The sequence below is a fragment of the Chelonia mydas genome, chromosome 3 (genome assembly GCF_015237465.2).
Source record: "Chelonia mydas isolate rCheMyd1 chromosome 3, rCheMyd1.pri.v2, whole genome shotgun sequence".
Taxonomy (NCBI): domain Eukaryota; kingdom Metazoa; phylum Chordata; order Testudines; family Cheloniidae; genus Chelonia; species Chelonia mydas.
In genome coordinates, this window is record NC_057851.1 from 179,632,447 (window position 1) to 179,653,532 (window position 21,086).

The 21,086-nt window shown below is 43.1% G+C and overlaps 1 protein-coding gene across 8 annotated transcripts in view; it reads right to left on the reverse strand.

Annotated features, from left to right (window-relative positions):
- PNPT1 (polyribonucleotide nucleotidyltransferase 1) overlaps positions 1 to 6,321 on the reverse strand; it is an 86,325-nt gene extending 80,004 nt beyond the window's left edge. For 4 of the 8 annotated variants that reach the window (XR_005224918.2, XM_037895955.2, XM_037895957.2 and 1 more), the window contains exons 1-5: positions 6,054 to 6,315; positions 3,585 to 3,645; positions 3,235 to 3,309; positions 2,877 to 2,982; positions 93 to 142 (exon numbers count right to left, since the gene is read on the reverse strand). Coding sequence is in view for 5 of the 8 variants with exons in the window: in XM_037895955.2 (XP_037751883.1) it covers positions 93 to 142; positions 2,877 to 2,982; positions 3,235 to 3,309; positions 3,585 to 3,645; positions 6,054 to 6,253 (492 nt within the window). In the remaining 3 variants the exon portion in view is untranslated. Of the gene's footprint in view, positions 1 to 92; positions 143 to 2,876; positions 2,983 to 3,234; positions 3,310 to 3,584; positions 3,646 to 6,053 lie in introns of all 8 variants that reach the window. The other 4 variants (XR_005224916.2, XR_005224917.2, XM_037895958.2 and 1 more) reach the window with 3 other exon arrangements.
- Between the last annotated feature and the right edge of the window lie 14,765 nt (positions 6,322 to 21,086).

The window sequence follows — 21,086 nt, forward strand, 5'->3', positions numbered from 1 at the left end:
GCAAAACATTAACCCAATCTGGAAGCTTGCCCAAAACAGTTTTCTTTTGGCTCCCACAGAACTGTGACTATCACTAAAAATAATGAACCCACCTGTGTATCATAATAGTAGCCTGCTGGGAAGAGTGGCCTAATTGATCGATCTGTAAAAAACATTTAAAAACTTTCATACATGCAGAGATTAAGATTATGACTGTTTATAGGAGAAAGTGGATGAATGAAGTAAATGAGAGACATATATTCAGTAATAAATGACAAAGATAAAATTCGGGAAATCTTTATTTTCCCCTCATATTAAAAAAAAACAAGAGAGTTATCCAAAGAAACTGACAACCAACACATTTAAAATTTTTAGAAACACAAAGCCTAATTAACTTGTGGAACTCTTTGCCAAAAGATATTAAGTCTAAGACCTGAGCAGCATTCAAAAAAGGATTAGACACGTACATGGATAGTGAGAATATTCACTGTCACATTAGATACGATAAAATATAAGGGACATAATCCTTCATGCTTCAAGATACACGCCAGCCACTAAGCAATGGGAATTAGGAAGAAGCTTCCTCTATGACAGGGATGGGCAAACTTTGTGGCCCGAGGGCCACATCAGGGTTGCGAAACGGTATGGAGTGCTGGGTAGGGAAGGCTGTGCCTCTGCAAACTGCCTGGCTCCCTCCTACTTCCCGCCCCCAGACTACCCCCCTCAGAACACCCAACCCATCCAACTCCCCCTTCTCCTTGTCCCCGACCGCCTCCTCCCGGGACCCCCCGTCCCTAACCACCTCCCCGGGACCTCACCCCCTATCCAGCCCCCTCTGCTCCCTGTCCCTCCTCTCCCGGGATCCCCCAACCCCAAGGCCTATCCAACCCCCCCTGCTCCCTGTCTCCTGACCGCCCCCTGTCCCCTGACTGTCCCCCGGGACCTCCTGCCCCGTTACCATGCCGCTCAGAGCAGCGGGACAGGCTTATTGGAAAGCCTGGGAGGTGGGCGGGTGCAAGCCACACTGCCTGTGCAGCGACACACCCACAAGGGAGCAGGGACAGCAGGGGAGGGGCCGGGGGCTAGCCTCCCCAGCCGGGAGCTATGCTGCCGGGCAGGACGGTCCTGTGGGCCATAGTTTGCCCACCTCTGCTCTATGAGCAGGTTATTTCACAGTTTTCCAGTATAACGAATTCTAGTGTTTTCCTCCAAAGCACATAACAACTTCTACTAACAAGGACAGGGTACCTGACAATGTACCAGTGGTCTGATCTACTATGCTATTCCTGCGCTCCAAGTCACAGTTAGTAATAAACTTTGTACATAGCTAAGCTTCCCCTTATATAAAATAATAAATACATTTCAATGGTTTAAATTATAACACTTCAGATTAAAACCAAACTGACCTGCCTAAAAATTGTTATACTTGAAAGTCTCACCTAGATTTAAAAAAAAAAAAAAAAAAGGTAAAGTAACCAAGAAAAATAAACTGTTTATACAGAAATAACCCTACAATATCCTTGCTCTGCTGCTTTAGGGTCAGCATAAAGTAAATCTTATTCCAGAAACTGCATCAAGGATCCAGGCAACAATAATGAAGCTTTTAAAAAAGCCACTAAAACATCATCAATATGAAAAATTGCCATTTTTATCCAGTTAGAACTGCCTCTGCGGATTCCTATTTAAGAGCATGAACCTCAGTGCCAGGGGCCTTGAAAACACTAAAAATCAGTAACCATGCACATGTCCAAACTGACTTTTGAAGGATGGAAGTATAAGGAGCTCAATAATGCTCTCATGGTTCTTTTCCTGATGCTGAAAAGAAAACGTTTTGAAAATATGAGTATTTATTAGTAGCAGTATGAATGTGTAGATACTTTACAGACATAAAGAGAAAGTGCTAGCTCCAGAGAGCTTGTAATAAGATGACATGTAATGAAAAGCAATGCAACTGAATGGTGAAGTTAAGCACATGTTGCTTTTTTTTTTTTATTTTGATTTTCAACCTGATTTATTAATACACCTCTGCACACTGACTGGGTCTCAGTCTGTTCAGAACCCTATCCCATCTTCAGATTGTCTATTAAGTCCTGCTACTTTTAGAAAACATTGAGCCTCATGGTTCCATTATCTCATTCAAAAGACAAGTTTTGGGCATCTTGGATACTATTTTTCAGACAATGAGGAAGGTGCGAGGAGGATACATTTGGGCCAAACAGTCTGTCTCCTTTTTTTCCCTACCTTTCCAGAAAACAATTTGGTTGCCTCTTCTTTCATCTCTCCTGACAAATGATTAGCTCCAGGAGATGATGTCCCTCTAGACTGAGGCACGAGAAATCCCAATCTTAGTAGCAAAGAAGAAATCTCACAAGCTATCAGATACCGTAAAAGCTGTGTTATCATGCCCTGTACCAACCGGAAAGCTCTATACACTGGCATTTCTAATCTTCATAGAAAGTCCGGTTTATAGTCAGGTTGGCGCGGGACCAGCAGGCTCCCTACCTGGCTCCTCTTGGCTCCCTGGAAGTGGCGACATGTCCCTGCTGCTCCCTAGGCGGAGGAATGGCCATCCCCCTTAGATAACCGGCATTTTTCACTTACAAACCCCCCCTCCCGCCCCATTTCCCCAACATGCTGGATAAAACAGCTTTTACTGTATTTTGGGCTTTCATATAGGGAATGTACATGCAGCCCCAACGGACATTCTTTTTAAATGGTTCTGAAATTTGCAGCACTTTAAGGTATGAGCTTCTCCCAAAACTCCTGAAGAGGCAATATTCGCTGAAAACGATGGTTACAGGTAGCCCTCTCTTTTCAAACTTTCAATGAGGATATTACAAACAACAAAAAAAGTACTGGACACTGTCTTCTCAGTCTTTTATCAGTCTCAGTCTTACCTATTACTCTGCTTGTAAGAATTTCTTTATCAGTGGAACCAAGTTCTCTTCTAAGATAGTTTGTGGGAATCCTTCCTGCTGCAGCAGCTTTCTGGCGATAGTCAACCTTATACAACAAAACAGGGATTCATAAACAAAACTGTAATTACTGCTCTCTCTTAAATATACCTATAAAAAAAGGTAAGAGATGACAATACATCTGAATTTAATAGCTGAATATTCTATTTGGTGTAACCACAGAGACAAAACAATTTACATTAAAATCCAACTGAAATATCTGAGGACTCAAGTTCTACTTCTCTACTATTATTTATAGTTATCAATTTGGGCAGTTTGTTTAATTACAATTAGTACTCACCACCAATGGCATGAACTGGGATGGAGAAGGCTTTGTTTTACTGACTGCTGTGACCATCACTGATGTATCACCTAACTTGATTAAAAACAGTGAAATTACTTTTAGAAAAGACATTTTCATAAATGTATCATTTAGTTTCATTTCTCAGTAGAGAATTTTCCAAGTGAAGAGAAAACATGAATCTACAGTGCACTGGTGAGGCTTCTGGAAACCTAATAAAGTTTTTTTTCTATGCAGTAGCTAGCTGTGGATCCAGTAGGGAGTCCAATTACCATACATGGCTGAGACATCTCAACAAAAAACAGTACATTTATCCAAGTTGACATTTTGAGTTTGCATAGATTTTTTACCTGCACTACAGCACATCCATCAGCAAATCTGGCCAGTTTTCCAGAGGAAATTTCCAACTTTCTGTTAAAAAGAAGATAACTGCCATTAGTGACAAATGAGGATCAGTTTATCAACACCTCTCTATTCAACTACTATACATTCATATTTTATGTTTCATATTTTTAGAAAATATTGATTATATTTACTATTCATGATAGAAACTGGCTTTGACAAGTCAGGATGCTGAAGCCCTCTATCTATCCACAGAATAGGAAATAAGAGTACAAGCTTCCCTACTGTTCAGCAATTTTGCCTCAATTCCCAAAGTGACCGCCTTCTATGATGAAAGGAAAATTGAAGCTACATCTACATTGCCCTGTAGTTTGGACAATGGGGTGGGGTGTGAATAGCAGTGTGCACCGAAGTGCTGTGCTGTAACTGTTCTGTGTGCATGAACTAAGAGGTTCCTAGCTTGCATTAATGTAATTCTGTTTGAAGTAGGCTACATGAGGGAGTTACAGCACACCATTTTGGGGTGCACTGCTATTCTCCCCACCCTCTTCCAAACTGCAGGGGAGTGCAGACAAACCCTTAATCTCCAAACTAATTCCATCCCATACTTCTCTGCTATGACTGCCATCTGCAACAGGTAGCAAGTCATGTGGAACAAGAGAGATAAGCACCCACTTCTCATATCTGCAAAGTAAGAGCCAGAAAGTAACATCTTCCTCCGTACTGAATTTGGCTAGATTTGAACCACTGATTTAGAGATGAAAGGCTCTATATTCTATTGGAAACCAGCAAGTCTCCCCTATGCTTCAGAGTTTTAAGAGTTCTATTAAGGGCTATTATTCTCATTGGTGTATGTATTAAATGTTTAAAAAAAAATCAACACAAAATGAGAGGGTATATATATGCAAGGCAAAAAGTACCACATTTACACCCCACACAAACACTTTTTCTCAGTGACAGCAGACAGTACTTTAATCGAAAAAGTGCAGGGGAAGATCTGATACACACACTTTTACATTTAGAGGTAAGACTATGCCCATTATTTGGCAGTTATGTATGTGAGAGTGTAGTGGAAAAAAAGTTCAAATGACATTCAATTTTCTTATTTACTTCCATTGATTTAGGGCCTGATCTAACACCCACTGAAGTCAACTAGAGCTTTTCCACTGACTTCCATGGACTTTGGATCAGGCCCCTTGTTATTTCTAAAACTTTCAAACAGCTCCTCTGATGAAATTTATCAATCAAATGTGGGGAAAGGGAATCAGCCACTAAATCTTAAATTGCAGGAAAAGTCCACATCTGGATGGTAATTTCTGAGATACTTTAACCTTAAATGGCTTGTGTATTAATACTTTTCTAGTTTATAAAGGTACCAGCATAACTCAGCACCAATACCACCATGACATAAACTACCTTAGTCATTGTGATGGGAGGATTTTTATTGCAAATCACTTTACCACCATGACAAGGTATTGCAAGGGCTACTGAAGAGCAGTGCATCAACTGTGTGCAGTAAGGCCTGGCATAAAAAGAAAAGGAGACCAGTGGATTTTAAACAATGTGTTTAGCAATTATTATTCACCTCTGGCTCCACGAGCTGCATATTGGAGACTGTGCGTTGGAAAAGGGATGGTTGAAGCAAAACTACACAAACCCGCCTCTCCCCACCAACACACACTTCTCAGCAGACACTGGACATGAATGGGCAGTGGGGAGCAGAGATCAAGGAGGCATACCCAGATGGGAAGCGACCCTGGGGTCAGAGGAAGAAGAAAGTGACAAACCATGGTGTGGGATGGGAGGGGAGAACACCTACAGGAGGGATTGTTCTGGAAGGAAGGGGGGGAGGGATAGCTCAGTGGTTTGAGCATTGGCCTGCTAAACCCAAGGTTGTGAGTTCAATCCTTGAGGGGGCCATTTAGGGATCTGGGGCAAAAATTGGGGATTGGTTCTGCTTTGAGCAGGGGGTTGGACTAGATGACCTCTTGAGGTCCCTTCCAACCTTGAAATTCTATGATTCTAAGGGAGCAGGGCAGTGAAGGGAAGATGTTTTGGAAGGGGCAGGGGAGCAGGCCACAGAGCTGCGAGCGGGGCTGTTCTGGGTGGGAGTGGGGCAGACCCCACAGGGCAGCGAGGGGAGTTGTTCTAGAAGAGGGCAGGGGGCTCGGGGAAGGGGGGTCGGGGCGCAAGGCAGCGAGGGGGAATTTTCTGAGGGAGGGCAGAAGACACAGGGCAGCGAGGAGGGCTGTTCTGAGAGTGGGCAGGGGGCTCGGGATGAGAGGCCGCAGGACAGAGAAGGGAGCTGCTCTAGGAGGGAGCAGAAGGCTCTGGGGCAGCTGGAAGACGTGGCAGGCGCGGGGGCCAGGCCCAAGCCCCGGGATACAGGGAGAAAGGAGACGGTCCCCGGTCCGGTGGAGAGGGGGAACTGAGTCCCCCGGGCGGACGCTGCTTTCTCCCGGCGGCCCCCTCGTTACCTGCTCCCCACGTCCACCGACGCCACCTTGTAGGGTCCGGCGCCGCCCTGCAAGCCTCGGGCCTGGGCCAGCTGTACCAGCCGAGCGCCCGGTCCCAGCCAACGCCTCATGGTGCCGAGCAGCGGACGGAAACTGCTGGCCGCGGCCAGCTTCCTGAGCCCAGCGCGGCAGCAGACCTGGCACCCCGTGCAAGCGGCCATGACACCAGGGTCACGGCCTGGCAGCTGCGCTACAAAGCCCCAGCCGATTGGCTCAGAGGCTGAGCTCTAGCGGAACAAAGCCGAGCTCCATTGGCTCCCATGAGCGCGGGGCCGCCAGCCGCGGTCGGCCGAGCTTCAATTCCGCTCTCTCAACTAATCCCGAGGGCCAGGGCCCCCTGGTGGCAGCGCCTTGCTATGGCGGACGGCGAGGGACACGCCCCCGAGGGCGGGCTCAGCAACCACAGGCTGCTCTGGGCCTGCGGCCTGGGCTATTGCTGTCGGGCAGCGTGTCACTGATACCCGGTACTAAGCGCAGACCCGCTGTCAAACACTGACCTCCCACCACAGACCCCCACTGACTTCCCCCGGAGACAGGGTTGCCAACTTTCTAATTGCAAAAAACTGAACATCCTTGTCTCGGCCTCACCCCTTCTCCGCGGCCCCGCCCTCTGCTCACTCCATCCTCCTCCTTCCGTCTTGAATCTTCCCTCACTTGCTCATTTTCACTGGCCTGGAGCAGGGGGTTGGGGTGCGGGAGGGGGTAAGGGCTCTGGGGGGGGGGGGCTGAGGATAAGGGGTTTGCAGTACAGGAGAGGGCTCCACCTGTGGGGTGGAGCTGAGGCATTTGGAGTATGGGAGGGGGCGCCGAGCTGGGGCAGTGAGTCGGGGTGTGGGAGGGGGTAAAGGCTGTGGGCTGGGAGCGTGGACTCTGGGGTGGGACCAGGGATGAGGGGTTTGGGGTGTGGGAAGTGGCTCAAGGCTTGGGCAGAGGATTAGGTGCGTGAGGGCTTGCAGGGTGCAGGCTCTGGGAGGGAGCTGACCCCCTGCAAAATCGCCCATATGACCCGAAACACAGATACCTCCCTCCCCAGAAAAATCATCCATATATCTCCATTCAGTATAGAGACTACTGTTAACTTTCAGTGTTCTTTTAAAGGGATTCTAGAGTGAGATGAATTATATGTACATGGGGCTTATTACTAATGAGGTTATTTCCCTGATTTAGCATTTGTGGTGAAAGGCTTTTTCGTTTCAGAGTCTGTCAGTACCCCACCTTGATTATCATACACATTGTAAAGAGAGTGGTCACTTTGGATGGGCTATTACCAGCAGGAGAGTGAGTTTGTGGGGGGGGGGGGGGGAGGGGGCGGAGGGTGAGAAAACCTGGATTTGTGCTGGAAATGGCCCAACTTGATTATCATACACATTGTAAGGAGAGTGATCACTTTAGATAAGCTATTACCAGCAGGAGAGTGGGGTGGGAGGAGGTATTGTTTCATGGTCTCTGTGTATATAATGTCTTCTGCAGTTTCCACAGTATGCATCCGATGAAGTGAGCTGTAGCTCACGAAAGCTTATGCTCAAATAAATTGGTTAGTCTCTAAGGTGCCACAAGTACTCCTTTTCTTTTTGCGAATACAGACTAACACGGCTGTTACTCTGAAATCTGTTAGTACCCTAATCATTCCCGGAGTGTTACAGGATTTTTAAGTGTCAAGGCTGATTCCCCACTCTGGCACTTCGAGTGCAGAAGGTGGGGGCCCACAAGGATTCTAAAAATTAATACTGGCCACTTCAGGCTGGTATTAAACTCCCAAGGTTACAGCTTCTCTCTGCCCTTGGATGGGTAGATGCTGCCACCACCCTAGTGCAAAAAAAACCTTTTGACCCAGGAAGGTGTACTTGGGAATTCCTCCTGTGGGGTACCCTCAAGCCCTTTTACCCATCCATCCCCTCCGGAGAAGAGCTGAGAAAGAAAACAAAGGAAATCAGTTGTTGCCACCAGCTAATTAAACAACATATGCACAAACCTTTTAGGACCCAAAACCCCACAATCCTGTTCTTAAAAAAGATAAATTTTATTAAAAATAAAAAGGAAAAAATTACATCTGGAACTTAGGCTTTTTGCTAGATTTAAAGAAAGCAAATATAATAATTAAGCATCAATAATGGTTTTCTTGAGGTCCAGCTCAATGGTTACACGCAAAACAAAAGCATTTGGGGGTTAGCACAGAGGAGTCCACAAGCCATAAAGGAATAAAAGAGATAAACCTAATGGCATCTTTCTAGACATTTCCTGATCTACTTACATATCTGGGGTTTCAAAAAGAGTAGTTTCTAGGTATGATCTGGTGATTTTTATACCTGGTTTACAGCTTTTTACAGCATAGCTCCAGCCCTGTCTCTGCTCTCTGGGAGAACAACTACAGACAGATAAAAAGTTTTTTTCCTTCCCACTGGCTCTTTTGGTCAGGTACCCACTCCCTTCCTTTTACCTGTGGGCTTTTTTTTTAACCCTTTACAGGTAAAGCAAGTAGTGAACAGCTACTAAAAGGGATTTTATAGCTAACCCTCCCTCGCCTTTATTTATCACATTAAGTTTAAACCACTCCATGTAGCGCATTTGAAAGTTACATTTTATTAAATAATTTTTGCCCACATTACTAGGTAAATAATAAGAGCTTTTGCCCATTAGCAAGAGGTACAACAAGTGTCACCACCACCATTAAATTGTATCTCAGCCACGATAGAAGCATTCCTCTATGCATAGGGCAGCTCTCCCCATGACACCTCAAGTAACCTTAATTTGTTAAAGAAATTATTACTGTATTTTCACAAAGGAAAATGACTTCTGAGCGGACAGAATCTTCTTGGTCTTTGTCACTTAGGGCTCATACACTCAGAGTTTTTGTATAGCTGTAACTTGTCTGATTCAGAAACCAGTAGAACCTCAGAGTTACGAACACTTTGGGAATGGAGGTTGTTCGTAACTCTGAAATGTTCATAACTCTGAACAAAACATTATTCTTTCAAAAGTTCTTTCAAAAGTTTACAACTGATCATTGATTTAATACAGCTTTGAAACTTTACTATGCAGAAGAAAAATGCTGCTTTCCCTTTATTTTTTTAGTAGTTTACATTTAACACAATACTGTACTTGTCTCTGCTGCTGCCTGATTGTGTACTTCCAGTTCCAAATGAGGTGTGTGGTTGACTGGTCAGTTCGTAACTCTGGTGTTTGTAACTCTGAGGTTCTAGTGCAGGGGTTCTCAAACTGGAGGTCGGGACCATTCAGGGGGTCACAAGGTTCTTACATGGGTGGTCGCGAGCTGTCAGCCTCCACCCCAAGCCCCGCTTTGCCTCCAGCATTTATAATGGTGTTAAATATATAAAAAGTGTTTTTAATTTATAAGAACGGGTCGCACTCAGAGGCTTTCTATGTGAAAGGGGTCACGAGTACAAAAGTTTGAGAACCACTGTTCTAGTGTAGTTCAAGCAGTACCACCTCCTAGCATGAATGCAATTGTACCAGTCTAGAAGTGCGTATAATGCTATAGCTTATTCCCTTTGGGCTGAAGATCATAAAAGATACCAGATAGTGAGGAAAGAGAATTCACATCTGTTTAATAAACTAATCTTGACCTGAGCTTGAGAACTTCTGAACATCACAATGATGCTGATAAGAACAGCAGAACCTCAGCACCTCTCAGGAACAGGTCTCTGTGGGTAAAAATAAATAAATATGAGATTGAGTTTGGACAAATGCAAATTGATTGTAAAGAAAAACACAAATATTTAATATAAAGAGGACACCATACCATGAGACTTTTTGTACCATTGCTATTGCTGATTCAGCTCTACTGGTGGCAACAACAGTTGGAGCCCTAGTGTAAATAAGGTGCTGGTAGTTGACGTTTTAATCCCCAGGTCATCTAGACTGCTCTAAACATGGTTAGAAGACATTATGGTTAAAATGCCAGTGGCTTCCTTAGACCCTGTCTATACTAGTGCTGCCGCTGACCAGTAGAAGCAATGGTGGGATATTTTTGGTAGAGCCTAATGTAGATACAACCTAGGACTAAAATAATATACCTATTTTATCGTCAGTCAGAAGAGTTCATATCCTCTGCTTTTTTGAGCAAGCTAAGTGTCTGCAGATTAAACTCAAGCTTGAAAGGAAAAAACTATGCATCTTTTGAGTTATTTTTTCCCGATGTGAACCTGAAGAAGACATTATATATTTATAAAAATTAGAATACCAAGCTCCTAACGATTTTCATTAATCATTCATTTCTTAAAATTGTCATTGGCAAAAGGTGGAGTAGTATCATCTAGCAATCATGGCACTGCATTTTGTATCAAGAGACCTGGGTGTTATTCCAGTTGTCACTGAGCTGCTGTGTGACTTGGGCATGTCACTTGATCTCTCTGTTCCTCGTTTTTTCCATCTGTAAAACGGAGATAATGATACTTAGGCCATGTCTACGCTACTGATTTCTGCCAGCATAACTATGTTGGTCAGGGGCGTGAAGAGGTGTGATAAATAAAGTGTGGGGGGGGGGGAGAGCTCCCTTTTATGGCCACCCAGCCAGCCAGTTAGCTATAAAGTTCCTCTTGGTGGCTGCTGGCTTACCTGTAAAAGGTCGCAGGTAAAGAAAAGGTAGTGGGCACCTGATCAAAAGAGCCAATGGGAAGGCTAGAACTTTTTAAAATGGGGAAAAAATCTTTCTCTTTGTCTCTCCATTGTTCTCTGGGCTGCAGAGACAGGAACAGCAATGCTATAAGCAGAAATGCTGTGTAAGGTTTGAACCAGGTATGAAAAAGTATCTTCCATACCTAGAAGAAATAATTTGGACAGGGAATGTTTAGTTAGATGCTATTAAGTTTATTTCTTATTTTGGTTTGTGGATCTCCTCTGTGCTAACCCCTTATTTTGGTTTGTGGATCTCCTCTGTCCTAACCCCTGATGCTTTTGTTTGCTTTAAGCTGAACCCCCAAGAAAGCTATTTTGGATGCTTAATTTTTGTAATTGTTTCTTTTAAGATATAGCAAAATGCCTAAGTTCCAGATGTAATTTTTTCCTTTTTGTTTTTAATAAAATTCACCTTTTTTAAGAACAGGATTGGATTTCTGGTGTCCAAAGAGGTTTGTGCATGTTGTTTGATTAGCTGTTAGCACAGCTAATTTCATTTGTTTTCTTTCTCAGCTCTTTCCTGGGAGTGCGGTGGGGTGAAAGGGCTTAAGGGTACCCCACAGGGAGGAATTCCCAAGTGCTCCTTCCTAGGTTCAAAGGGGTTTTTTTGCATTTGGGTGGTGGCAGCATTTACCAAGCCAAGGTCAGAGAAAAGCTGTAACCTTGGGAGTTTAATACAAGCCTGCAGTGGCAAGTATTAATTTTTAAAATCCTTGCGGGCTCCTACTTCCTGCACTCACTACAGAGTGGGGATTTAGCCTTGACAAGAGGTGTGATACTTGACCAACATACTTGTGCTGGCAAAAGTTTCTAGTGTAGATCCCCTAATTATACTAGCAAAACTGCACTTTTGCCAGAATAGTTGATGTCACTCAGGAGGGCTGGAATAATCGATACCAGCAAGAGCGCAGTTTTGCTGATATAAGCTGCATTCATGCTTGCAGCATTTTGCAAGTATAGTATATTGGTATTCCTGGTGCTTCTGGTATAGACATGGCTTTAGCCTCATGTGAAAAGCAGTGAGATCACTGCATAAAAAGTGCTATATAAAACCTATGATACATATTATTGCATAACACAGACATTTGCTGTATGTTTGTGTGTGTTCAGAATACAACAAAATAGTATACCCATGTGAATAGATATTTAGTTTTATATCTGTTAATTGCTCTTTGGACAGTGAAATTATTGCTCACTTGTACAAAATAGATTATTATTTAATGTGAGCATGAATGAACAGTAGTGTGAGCACAAAGGCTTGATCATGCCACCATTGAAATTCGTGCATGACTAAATTAATACAAACTATTGTGCATTATCCTAACTTCATTTGTCATCTGGCGTTAACATGAATTAAAATCTGGAGGAGATTTTATAAGAAATATAATGCAGATTATTCCAAGATTTGTCATGATACTATTTTTTATTTTACTTGTTTACAAATGTTTTTCTGCATTGTCTCAACAGGATGTTTCTCTCTTAGGGCTGCATTTCCAAAAATCAAAATTACTGTCTGGGAAAACTGTCCCAACTGCTAATTTTTTTTCAGTGCCAGCATGCTTGTTATCCTTTGACAAGTCATGCAGAAGGCATATCAGAAGATAAACAATCCATAAACTTGTGACTTGGCCTGAGCAAGGGATTGTTATCTTCTTCCAAATTCAGGATTCACTGGTATAATTATGGTTTGGTACAAAAATGCATTTAGGTGGCAAAGCAAGAAACTTCACCATGTTTTCCTGAGTCATCTTAGCTCTATTGCAGATGAATGACCCATTATCTGAACGGTGATTTTTCAGTCTTCATCATTATCTCTCATTAAAATCACCAGCCTTTAGTCCACTGCAGGTGATTCTCTAATAAACAAATTGTCTAAGGCTGCACACTGTTAAAACAATATTTTACAGTGATTACATTTAGAGGAAGCCAAGTCATGTGGTTGTTTCTCCCTGCCCACAGTTTGTAGGTGCTATGGGTGGGTTTATGAAACCCTTAAGAGGGGCTAAATTGTGTCTTCAAAGTCCACATTTCTGAAAACATTTGCACACATGAATAGTCTCATTGAGTTCAGTGGGACTACTCACATACATAAAAATAGGCACCTGCTTCAGGTTTTGTAGGTTTGGAGCCCAAATTTCTAATACTAGGCTCCTGTGAATTCTCTTCTAGATATCGCACCATTAAAAAACTGGAAACAACAGCAACTTAACTTTTCATTTTTAGGAAATAAGATTAAAAGATCATAGTCACTTTGTGTCTATAGAATGCTTAAAACATACACAATATAGTATTAACACAAACAACAACTTTATTTAGAGACAGCTGGAAAGAATGAAAATACTTTTAAAAAGTTTCAAGTATTCTTTGATTCCTTTGCATCCCCTACAAAGCTGTTGGTAACACATTCCAGCACTCCATTAGGTATTCACTTCCATTTCCAACTGTGATGGGTTCGGTCACAGAGATCCCCTTGGGACTGTCACCTGATGTGTTGAAATTACCTCTGAGCCTGTTTTCCCTGCCACCTTGTGACTCCAGAACCCTGCCTTGTTGAACCAGACACACAAGCCTGCTGCAACACAGACCCAGGGTCTGGGCCTTGCCCCCAAAGCTGCAGACTTTAACTAAAAACAGCTCAGCAGTCACCTGTCTCCAGCACCCAGACACCCAGTTCCCAAATAGGATCCAAACCCCACATAAATCCGTTTTACTCTGTATAAAGCTTATACAGGGTAAATTCGTAAATTGTTCGTCCTCTGTATCACTGATGGAGAGATGTGCACAGCTGTTTGCTCTCCCAGGTGTTCATCACTTACTGTGGGTTTGTTAATAAACAAAAGTTATTTTATTAAGTATAAAAAGTAGGATTTAAGTGGTTTCAATTAATAACAGCCAGAACAAAGTAAGTCACAAAGCAAAATAAAGCAAAACACGCAAGTCTAAGCCTAATACATTAAGAAATTGATTACAGGTAATATCTCACCCTCAAAGATGTTCCAATAAGCTTCTTTCGCAGTCTACAGTCTTTCCTAGTCTGGGCCCAATCATTTCCCCGGTACAATCTTTGTTAGTTCCAGCAGACATCTCGGGTGATAAGCAGGGTTTTTCTCATGACTGGCAGCCCTTTTGTCCTGCTCCACCCCCTTCTATAGCTTTGGCATAATGTGGGAATCTTTTGCCTGTGCTTGTCCCCACCCCCACCTCATCAATGGAAAAGTACAAGGATTAAGATGGATTCCAGTATCATGTGACATGATCACATGTCACTGTAAGACCCCTAGTTTCCATTCTTCCTGGGTTGGCCCGCACGTACACCAGAAGGTTTGCAGGTAAATAAACCATTTACAACGAATTGTCCTAGTCAATGGTAGCCATCAAGATTCTAAACCACCATTAATGGCCCACACTTTGCATAATTACAGTAGGACCTCAGAGTTATACTTCATATTTCTAGCTTCAGATACAAGAATGATACATGCATACAAATAGGAGGAATATATTCAGTAGGTTATAACCTTTGGTATGATACTTTACAAGAGACCTTTTGCATAAAGCATATTCCAGTTGCATCATATTCACACTCATAAGCATATTTCCATAAAACATATGGAGTTGAATGTCACACCAACAGCCACTGAAAAGCAATACATACCCCAACTTCATCCAACTCACACTCACGCAACACTTTCATGAGAAACTCTGCTGTAATAACAGATCAGCATATGATGTTGTATGGAATACGGGTGATTATTTATAACATTATTGTTACCAATATTGCAAAACTGCAATGATATGCCATGTTAGGTATCAGTACAAAAGTTATGACTGGCTAAATATGAACATAAGAACATAAGAATGGCCCTACTGGGTCAGACCAAAGGTCCATCTAGCCCAGTATCCTGTCTTCTGACAGTGGCCAGTGCCAGGTGCCCCAGGGAGAATGAACAGAACAGGTAATCATCAAGCGATCCATCCCCTGTTGCTCATTCCCATCTTCTGGCAAACAGAGGCTAGGGACACCATTCCTGCCCATCCTGGCTAATAGTCATTGATGGACCTATCGTCCATGAATTTATCTAGTTCTTTTTTGAACCCTGTTATGGTCTTGGCCTTCACAACATCCTCTGGCAAGGAGTTCCACAGATTGACTGTGTGTTGTGTGAAGAAATACTTTCTTTTATTTGTTTCAAACCTGCTGCCTATTAATTTCATTTGGTGACCCCTAGTTCTTGTGTTATGAGAAGTAGTAAACAACACTTCCTTATCTACTTTCTCTACACCTGTCATGATTTTATAGACCTCAATCATATCTCCACTTAGCTATCTCTTTTCCAAGCTGAAAAGTCCCAGTCTTATTAATCTCTCCTCATACAGAAGCCTTTCCATACCCCTAATAATTTTTGTTGCCCTTTTCTGAACCTTTTCCAATTCCAATATATCTTTTTTTAGATGGGGCAACCACATCTGCACACAGTATTCAAGATGTGGGTGTACCATGGATTTATATAGAGGCAACTTGATATTTTCTGTTCTATTATCTATCCCTTTCTTAATTATTCCCAGCATTCTGTTTGCTTTTTTGACTGCCGCTGCACATTGAGTAGATGTTTTCAGAGAATTATCCACAATGACTCCAAGATCTCTTTCTTGAGTGGTAACAGCTAATTTAGACCTCCATCATTTTATATGTATAGTTGGGATTATGCTTTCCAGTGTGCGTTACTTTGCATTTATCAACATTAAATTTCATCTGCCATTTTGTTGCCTAGTCACCCAGTTTTGAGAGATCCTTTTGTAGCTCTTTGCAGTCTGCCTGAGTTTTAACTATCTTTAGTAATTTTGTATCATCTGCAAATTTTGCCACCTCACTGTTTACTGCCTTTTCCAGATCATTTAGGAATATGTTGAATAGGACCGGTCCCAGAACAGGCCCATGGGTGACACCACTATTTACCTCTCTCCATTCTGAAAACTGACCATTTATATCTACCCTTTGTTTCCTATCTTTTAACCAGTTACCAATCTATGAGAGCATCTTCCCTCTTATCCCATGGCAGATTGCTTTGCTTAAGAGCCTTTGGTGAGGGACCATGTCAAAGGCTTTCTGAAAATCTCTGCACAGTATATCCCCTGGATCCCCCTTGTCCACATGCTTGTTGACCCCCCTCAAAGAATTCTAGTTGATTGGTGAGGCATGATTTCCCTTTACAAAAACCATGTTGACTCTTCCTCAACAAATTATATTCATCTATGTGTCTGACAATATTGTTCTTTATTGTAGTTTCAGCCAGATTGCTTGGTACTGAAGTCAGGCTTACCGGCCTGTAATTGCCGGGATCACCTCTGGAGCCCTTTTTAAACATTGGTATCACATTAGCTATCCTCCAGTCATCTGGTACAGAAGCTGATTTAAATGATAGGTTACAGAGTACAGTTAGTAGTTCTGCAATTTCACTTTTGAGTTCCTTCAGAACTCTTGGGTGAATACCATCTGGTCCTGGTGACTTATTGCTGTTTAATTTATCAATTTGTTCCAAAACCTCCTCTAATGACACCTCAATCTGGGACAGTTCCTCAGATCTGTCACCTAAGAAGAATGGCTCAGGTTTGGGAATCACCCTCACATCCTGAGCCATAAAGACCGATGCAAAGAATTCATTTAGTTTCTCCGCAATGGCCTTATCATCCCTTAGTGCTCCTTCAGCACTACGATCGTCCAGTGGCCCCACTGGTTGTTTAGCAGGCTTCCTGCTTCTGATGTACTTAAAAAAAATTGCTATTTTTGAGTCTTTGGCTAACTGTTCCTCAAATTCTTTTTTGGCCTTCCTAATTGTACTCTTACACTTCATTTGCCAGAGTTTATGCTCCTTTCTATTTTCCTCACTAGGATTTAACTTCCACTTTTTAAAGGATGCCTTTTTGCCGCTCACTGCTTCTTTTACTTTGTTGTTTAGCCACGGTGGCTCTTTTTTGGTTCTCTTACTATGTTTTTTAATTTGGGGTATACATTTAAGTTGAGCCTCTATTATGGTGTCTTTAAAAAGTTTCCACAGAGCTTGCAAAGATTTCACTTTTGGCCCTGTACCCTTTAATTTCTGTTTAACTAACCTCCTCATTTTTGTGTAGTTCCCCTTTTTGAAATTAAATGCTACAGTGTTGGGCGACTGTGGTGTTTTTCCTGCCACAGGGATGTTAAATGTAATTATATTATGGTCACTATTACCAAGCGGTCCAGCTATATTCACCTCTTGGACCAGATCCTGTGCTCCACTTAGGACTAAATCAAGAATTGCCTCTCCTCTGGTGGGTTCCAGGACCAGCCTCTCCAAGAAGCAGTCATTTAAGTTGTCAAGAAACTTTATCTCTGCATCCCATCCTGAGGTGACATGTACCCAGTCAATATGGGGATAATTGAAATCCCCCATTATCATTATTGAGTTTTTTATTTTAATAGCTTCTCTAATCTCCCTGAGCATTTCAGAGTCACTATCACTATCCTGGTCAGGTGGTCGGTAATATATCCCTACTGCTATATTCTTATTATTAGAGCATGGAATTTCTATCCATAGAGTTTCTATGGTATAGTTTGATTCATTTACGATTTTTACTTCATTTGATTCTACGCTTTCTTTCACATATAATGCCACTTTCCCACCAGCACGACCTGTTCTGTCCTTCCGATATATTTTGTACCCTGGTATTACTGTATCCCATTGATTATCCTAATTCCATCAAGTTTTTGTGATGCCTGTTATATCAATATCCTCATTTAATACAAGGCACTCTAGTTCACCCATTTTATTATTTAGACTTTTAGCATTGGTATATAAGCACTTTAAAAACTTGTCTCCTTTTAACTGTCTGCCATTACACCGATGTAATTGAATGGGACTCTTTTTTAGTTAACTGTTTCTGATCAGACCCTGCCTGTATTTTGTCATTTTCCATCCTCTTGTCCTCACTAGGACATAGAGATTCTCCTTGAATAGATCCTACCCTAAGGGATGTCCGAACCATGTGCTCTTCCGCACCTGTCGGCTTTCCCCCAGCCCTTAGTTTAAAAACTGCTCTACAACCTTTTTAATGTTAAGTGCCAGAAATCTTGTTCCATTTTGGTTTAGGTGAAGCCCATCCTTCCTGTATAGGCTCCCCCTTTCCCAAAAGTTACCCCAGTTCCTAATAAATCTAACCCTTCCTCCCTACACCATCGTCTCATCCAGGCATTGAGACTCTGCAGTTCTGCCCGTCTAACTGGCCCTGCGCATGGAACTGGGAGCATCTCAGAGAATGCTACCATAGAGGTCCTGGACTTCAATCTCTTACCTAGCAGCCTAAATTTGTCCTCCAGGACCTCTCTCCTATCCTTCCCTGTGTTATTGGTACCTACATGTACCACGATCACCGGCTCCTCCCCAGCACTACACATAAGTCTATCTAGATGTCTCGAGAGATCCGCAATCTTCGCACCAGGCAGGCAAGTCACCATGGGGTTCTCCCGGTCAACACAAACCCAGCTGCTACTCTGAAACCAGCTATCTATGTTTCTAATGATCGAGTCGCCCATTACTAATACCTATCTCTTTCTAATAGCTGGAGTTCCCTCCCCGGAGAGGTATCCTAAGTGCGAGAGGATACCACATCATCATCTGGAAGGAGGGTCCCATCTACGGGATTGTTTCCCTCTGCTCCAGTTAGATGCTTTCCTTCCCTGGGACTTTCATCCTGCTCAACAGCACAGAGGCTGTCAGACTGCGGGTGGGACCGTTCTACTGTGTCTCGAAAAGTCTCATCTATGTACCGCTCTGTCTCCCTCAGCTGCTCCAGTTCAGCCACTCTGGTCTCCAAAGCCCATACATGGTCTCCGAGGGCCAGGAGCTCCTTGCACTGAATGCACACAGACACCACCTGCCCATAGGGTAGATAGATGATAATTATGGTTATATGTAAGTATCATCTTTGTATTGTGAATTATACATATGTATAATATAATTCTATTTCAAACTTGTGCTGTGTTTCTGGATGACACCCCCTGACAGATTGCACTCCTGGGGGAATTCTGCGCCACTGCACTTGCACAGAATTCATGTCCCCTGCAGATTTCTTTGCTTCCCTGCAGAAAAATGGCTTTCTGACATGGAAACAAAGGGAAGCTGCAAGAGCAGTCATGCACCACTCCCTAGCAGCGCAGGTACATTGTTTCAGGCACCTGGAGTAGCTGGTGGAGAGGTAAATCACCATGGGGCTAGGGACACCCAAGCCAGTGGCTACTACCCTGAGCTGGGATCCGCTGCTAGTCTCAGCTGGGCTGGAGGTAGGAGAGGATGGGACTTCCTCTTCCCCTGCAAGGAGTGGCTGGTGCTGTGTCAGACCCACACTCAGAAACCTCCCCCAGCTGAAGGAAGCTTAGCATCCTCCCCTACTTCCTACCCCCATCACTCCTCAGATGTGGAGAGAGGGTCACTGTACGGGGAGCTGTTCCCTCATCCACCCAACCCCCGTGCATCTGACCTCCCATACCCAGACACCCCTGCCAAGCCTCACCCTGTACATCTAGAACCCCCTTGCCCTCCATACCTGTATCCCACCCATGCATCTGGAGCCTTCCTGCATCTGGAGTCCCCCTGCACCCAGCCCCTCTGCTTCTGGACCTCCACCCTTGCACCCAGACCACCTCCCAATGAGCTTCCTTCACTCAAACCCCCACCCTGATGTCCCACCCCTTGCACCACCCTGAGCCCCCACATCCAGACCCCCGCACCACTGACCCCCCAACTAGCTTGACCCATCCAAGCTTTGGATGTGTTCCAGAGGGACTCTACAAGCCAGCAAACTCACTAAAACTACTAAGAACCTGATATATGAACTTTGAAATCTTATGTATGTATCTGATTGTTTTGACGATTTAACAACTTTCTTCTTCTTCTTTTCTTTCATAATAAAATATTTCCTTTTAGATACTAAAGGATTGGCAGGCAGTGTGGTTTTTTGGGTAAGATCCAAACTAATATTGACCTGGTAATGTGGTTGACCCTTTGTGGATCTGAAGAATATTTTGTATAGTCAGCCACTTTACTCAACCTATGTGCTGATTGGGAGCCAGAGAACTAGAATGCAACAAAGGGGGCTGTGTGACTTCTTTTTTCAGCTTCTTGATAACCAGTGTGGGCGATCAGCAGCACAGTTTGTGACTGGTTGGTGAGTCTAACTTGCGTGTTAACCACCAGTGTTGGAGGAATCTGCTCTCCTTTTTACGAGCCTACCCGAACCTTGACATTTTTAGTGAAGGTTACCCTAGACACCCTTGGGTCACACAGCACTTGTAATGGTCACAGTCTGTTCATTTGGAACGTTATTCTGTGTTAATATTGCTAAGGTCACAAGTAGTAGAGGCTCATGCTTTCAGCATGGGTAACACACACTCTCTCACTGGGTAAGTTCAGCCTGAGCTTTAGAGGCCCACAGCAGTTCAATTCTCCATATGTATCTGTGGGGACTGAACCTGGGACCTTTGGGTCTAATAGCATGAACATTTACTGGTTGTTGTTGTTGGTTATTATTTAAAAATTATTTTAAAATAATTATTCATTTGTGGTAGCACCTATAACATGTTATCGATTTTCCAAAAACTCAAGGATGATGCTGGTTCTAAGGTGCACACATTCTAAAAATAATGTCAACAAATAACTTAATTAAACTCTCACCTCAGGATACAGCTCTTTACAGACTATATCCCACTAATATCCTCCTCCGGTAAAAGCCCCAAGTATGGCAAATATATGGGCCATACACCAGGCCCTGAATGTATTTTCACTCTATTTTATCAACAGAAACAGTATGTTCTAGAGCCAAGGACCCTATACTGTGAATGCCTTATGCACAGATGTTCACATACAGTAACCATAAATAAGAACTACTCACAGCTGTGGTGACAAGCACATAGGGAGACAGATTTCTCTTGGTTTTTTATTTAAAATATGTCCACCTTAAATTCTGGAGACATATGCTATCTTCTGTGAGGGGCATAGGTTCAAGTAATAAGTTGCAGGCCATGGCTTACCCAGCACATACAGAAATGTATATTAATGGCATATAACTGATAAGCTTCTGCTGCACTGTGGGGAAAGGAGACAAGATTTCCATCTAACTACAGTGCACTTCCTAAAATTCAGTCTGGCAGAAGGCATATTTTATGAAGGCCAAACTGGACAGTCGCTACGTAAAAGAATAAATGGACACAAATCAGATATCAGGAATGGTAACATACAAAAGCCAGTAGGAGAACACTTCAATCTCCCTGGACATTCAATAACAGATTTACAAGTAGCCATCCTTCAACAGAAAAATTTCAAAAATAGACTT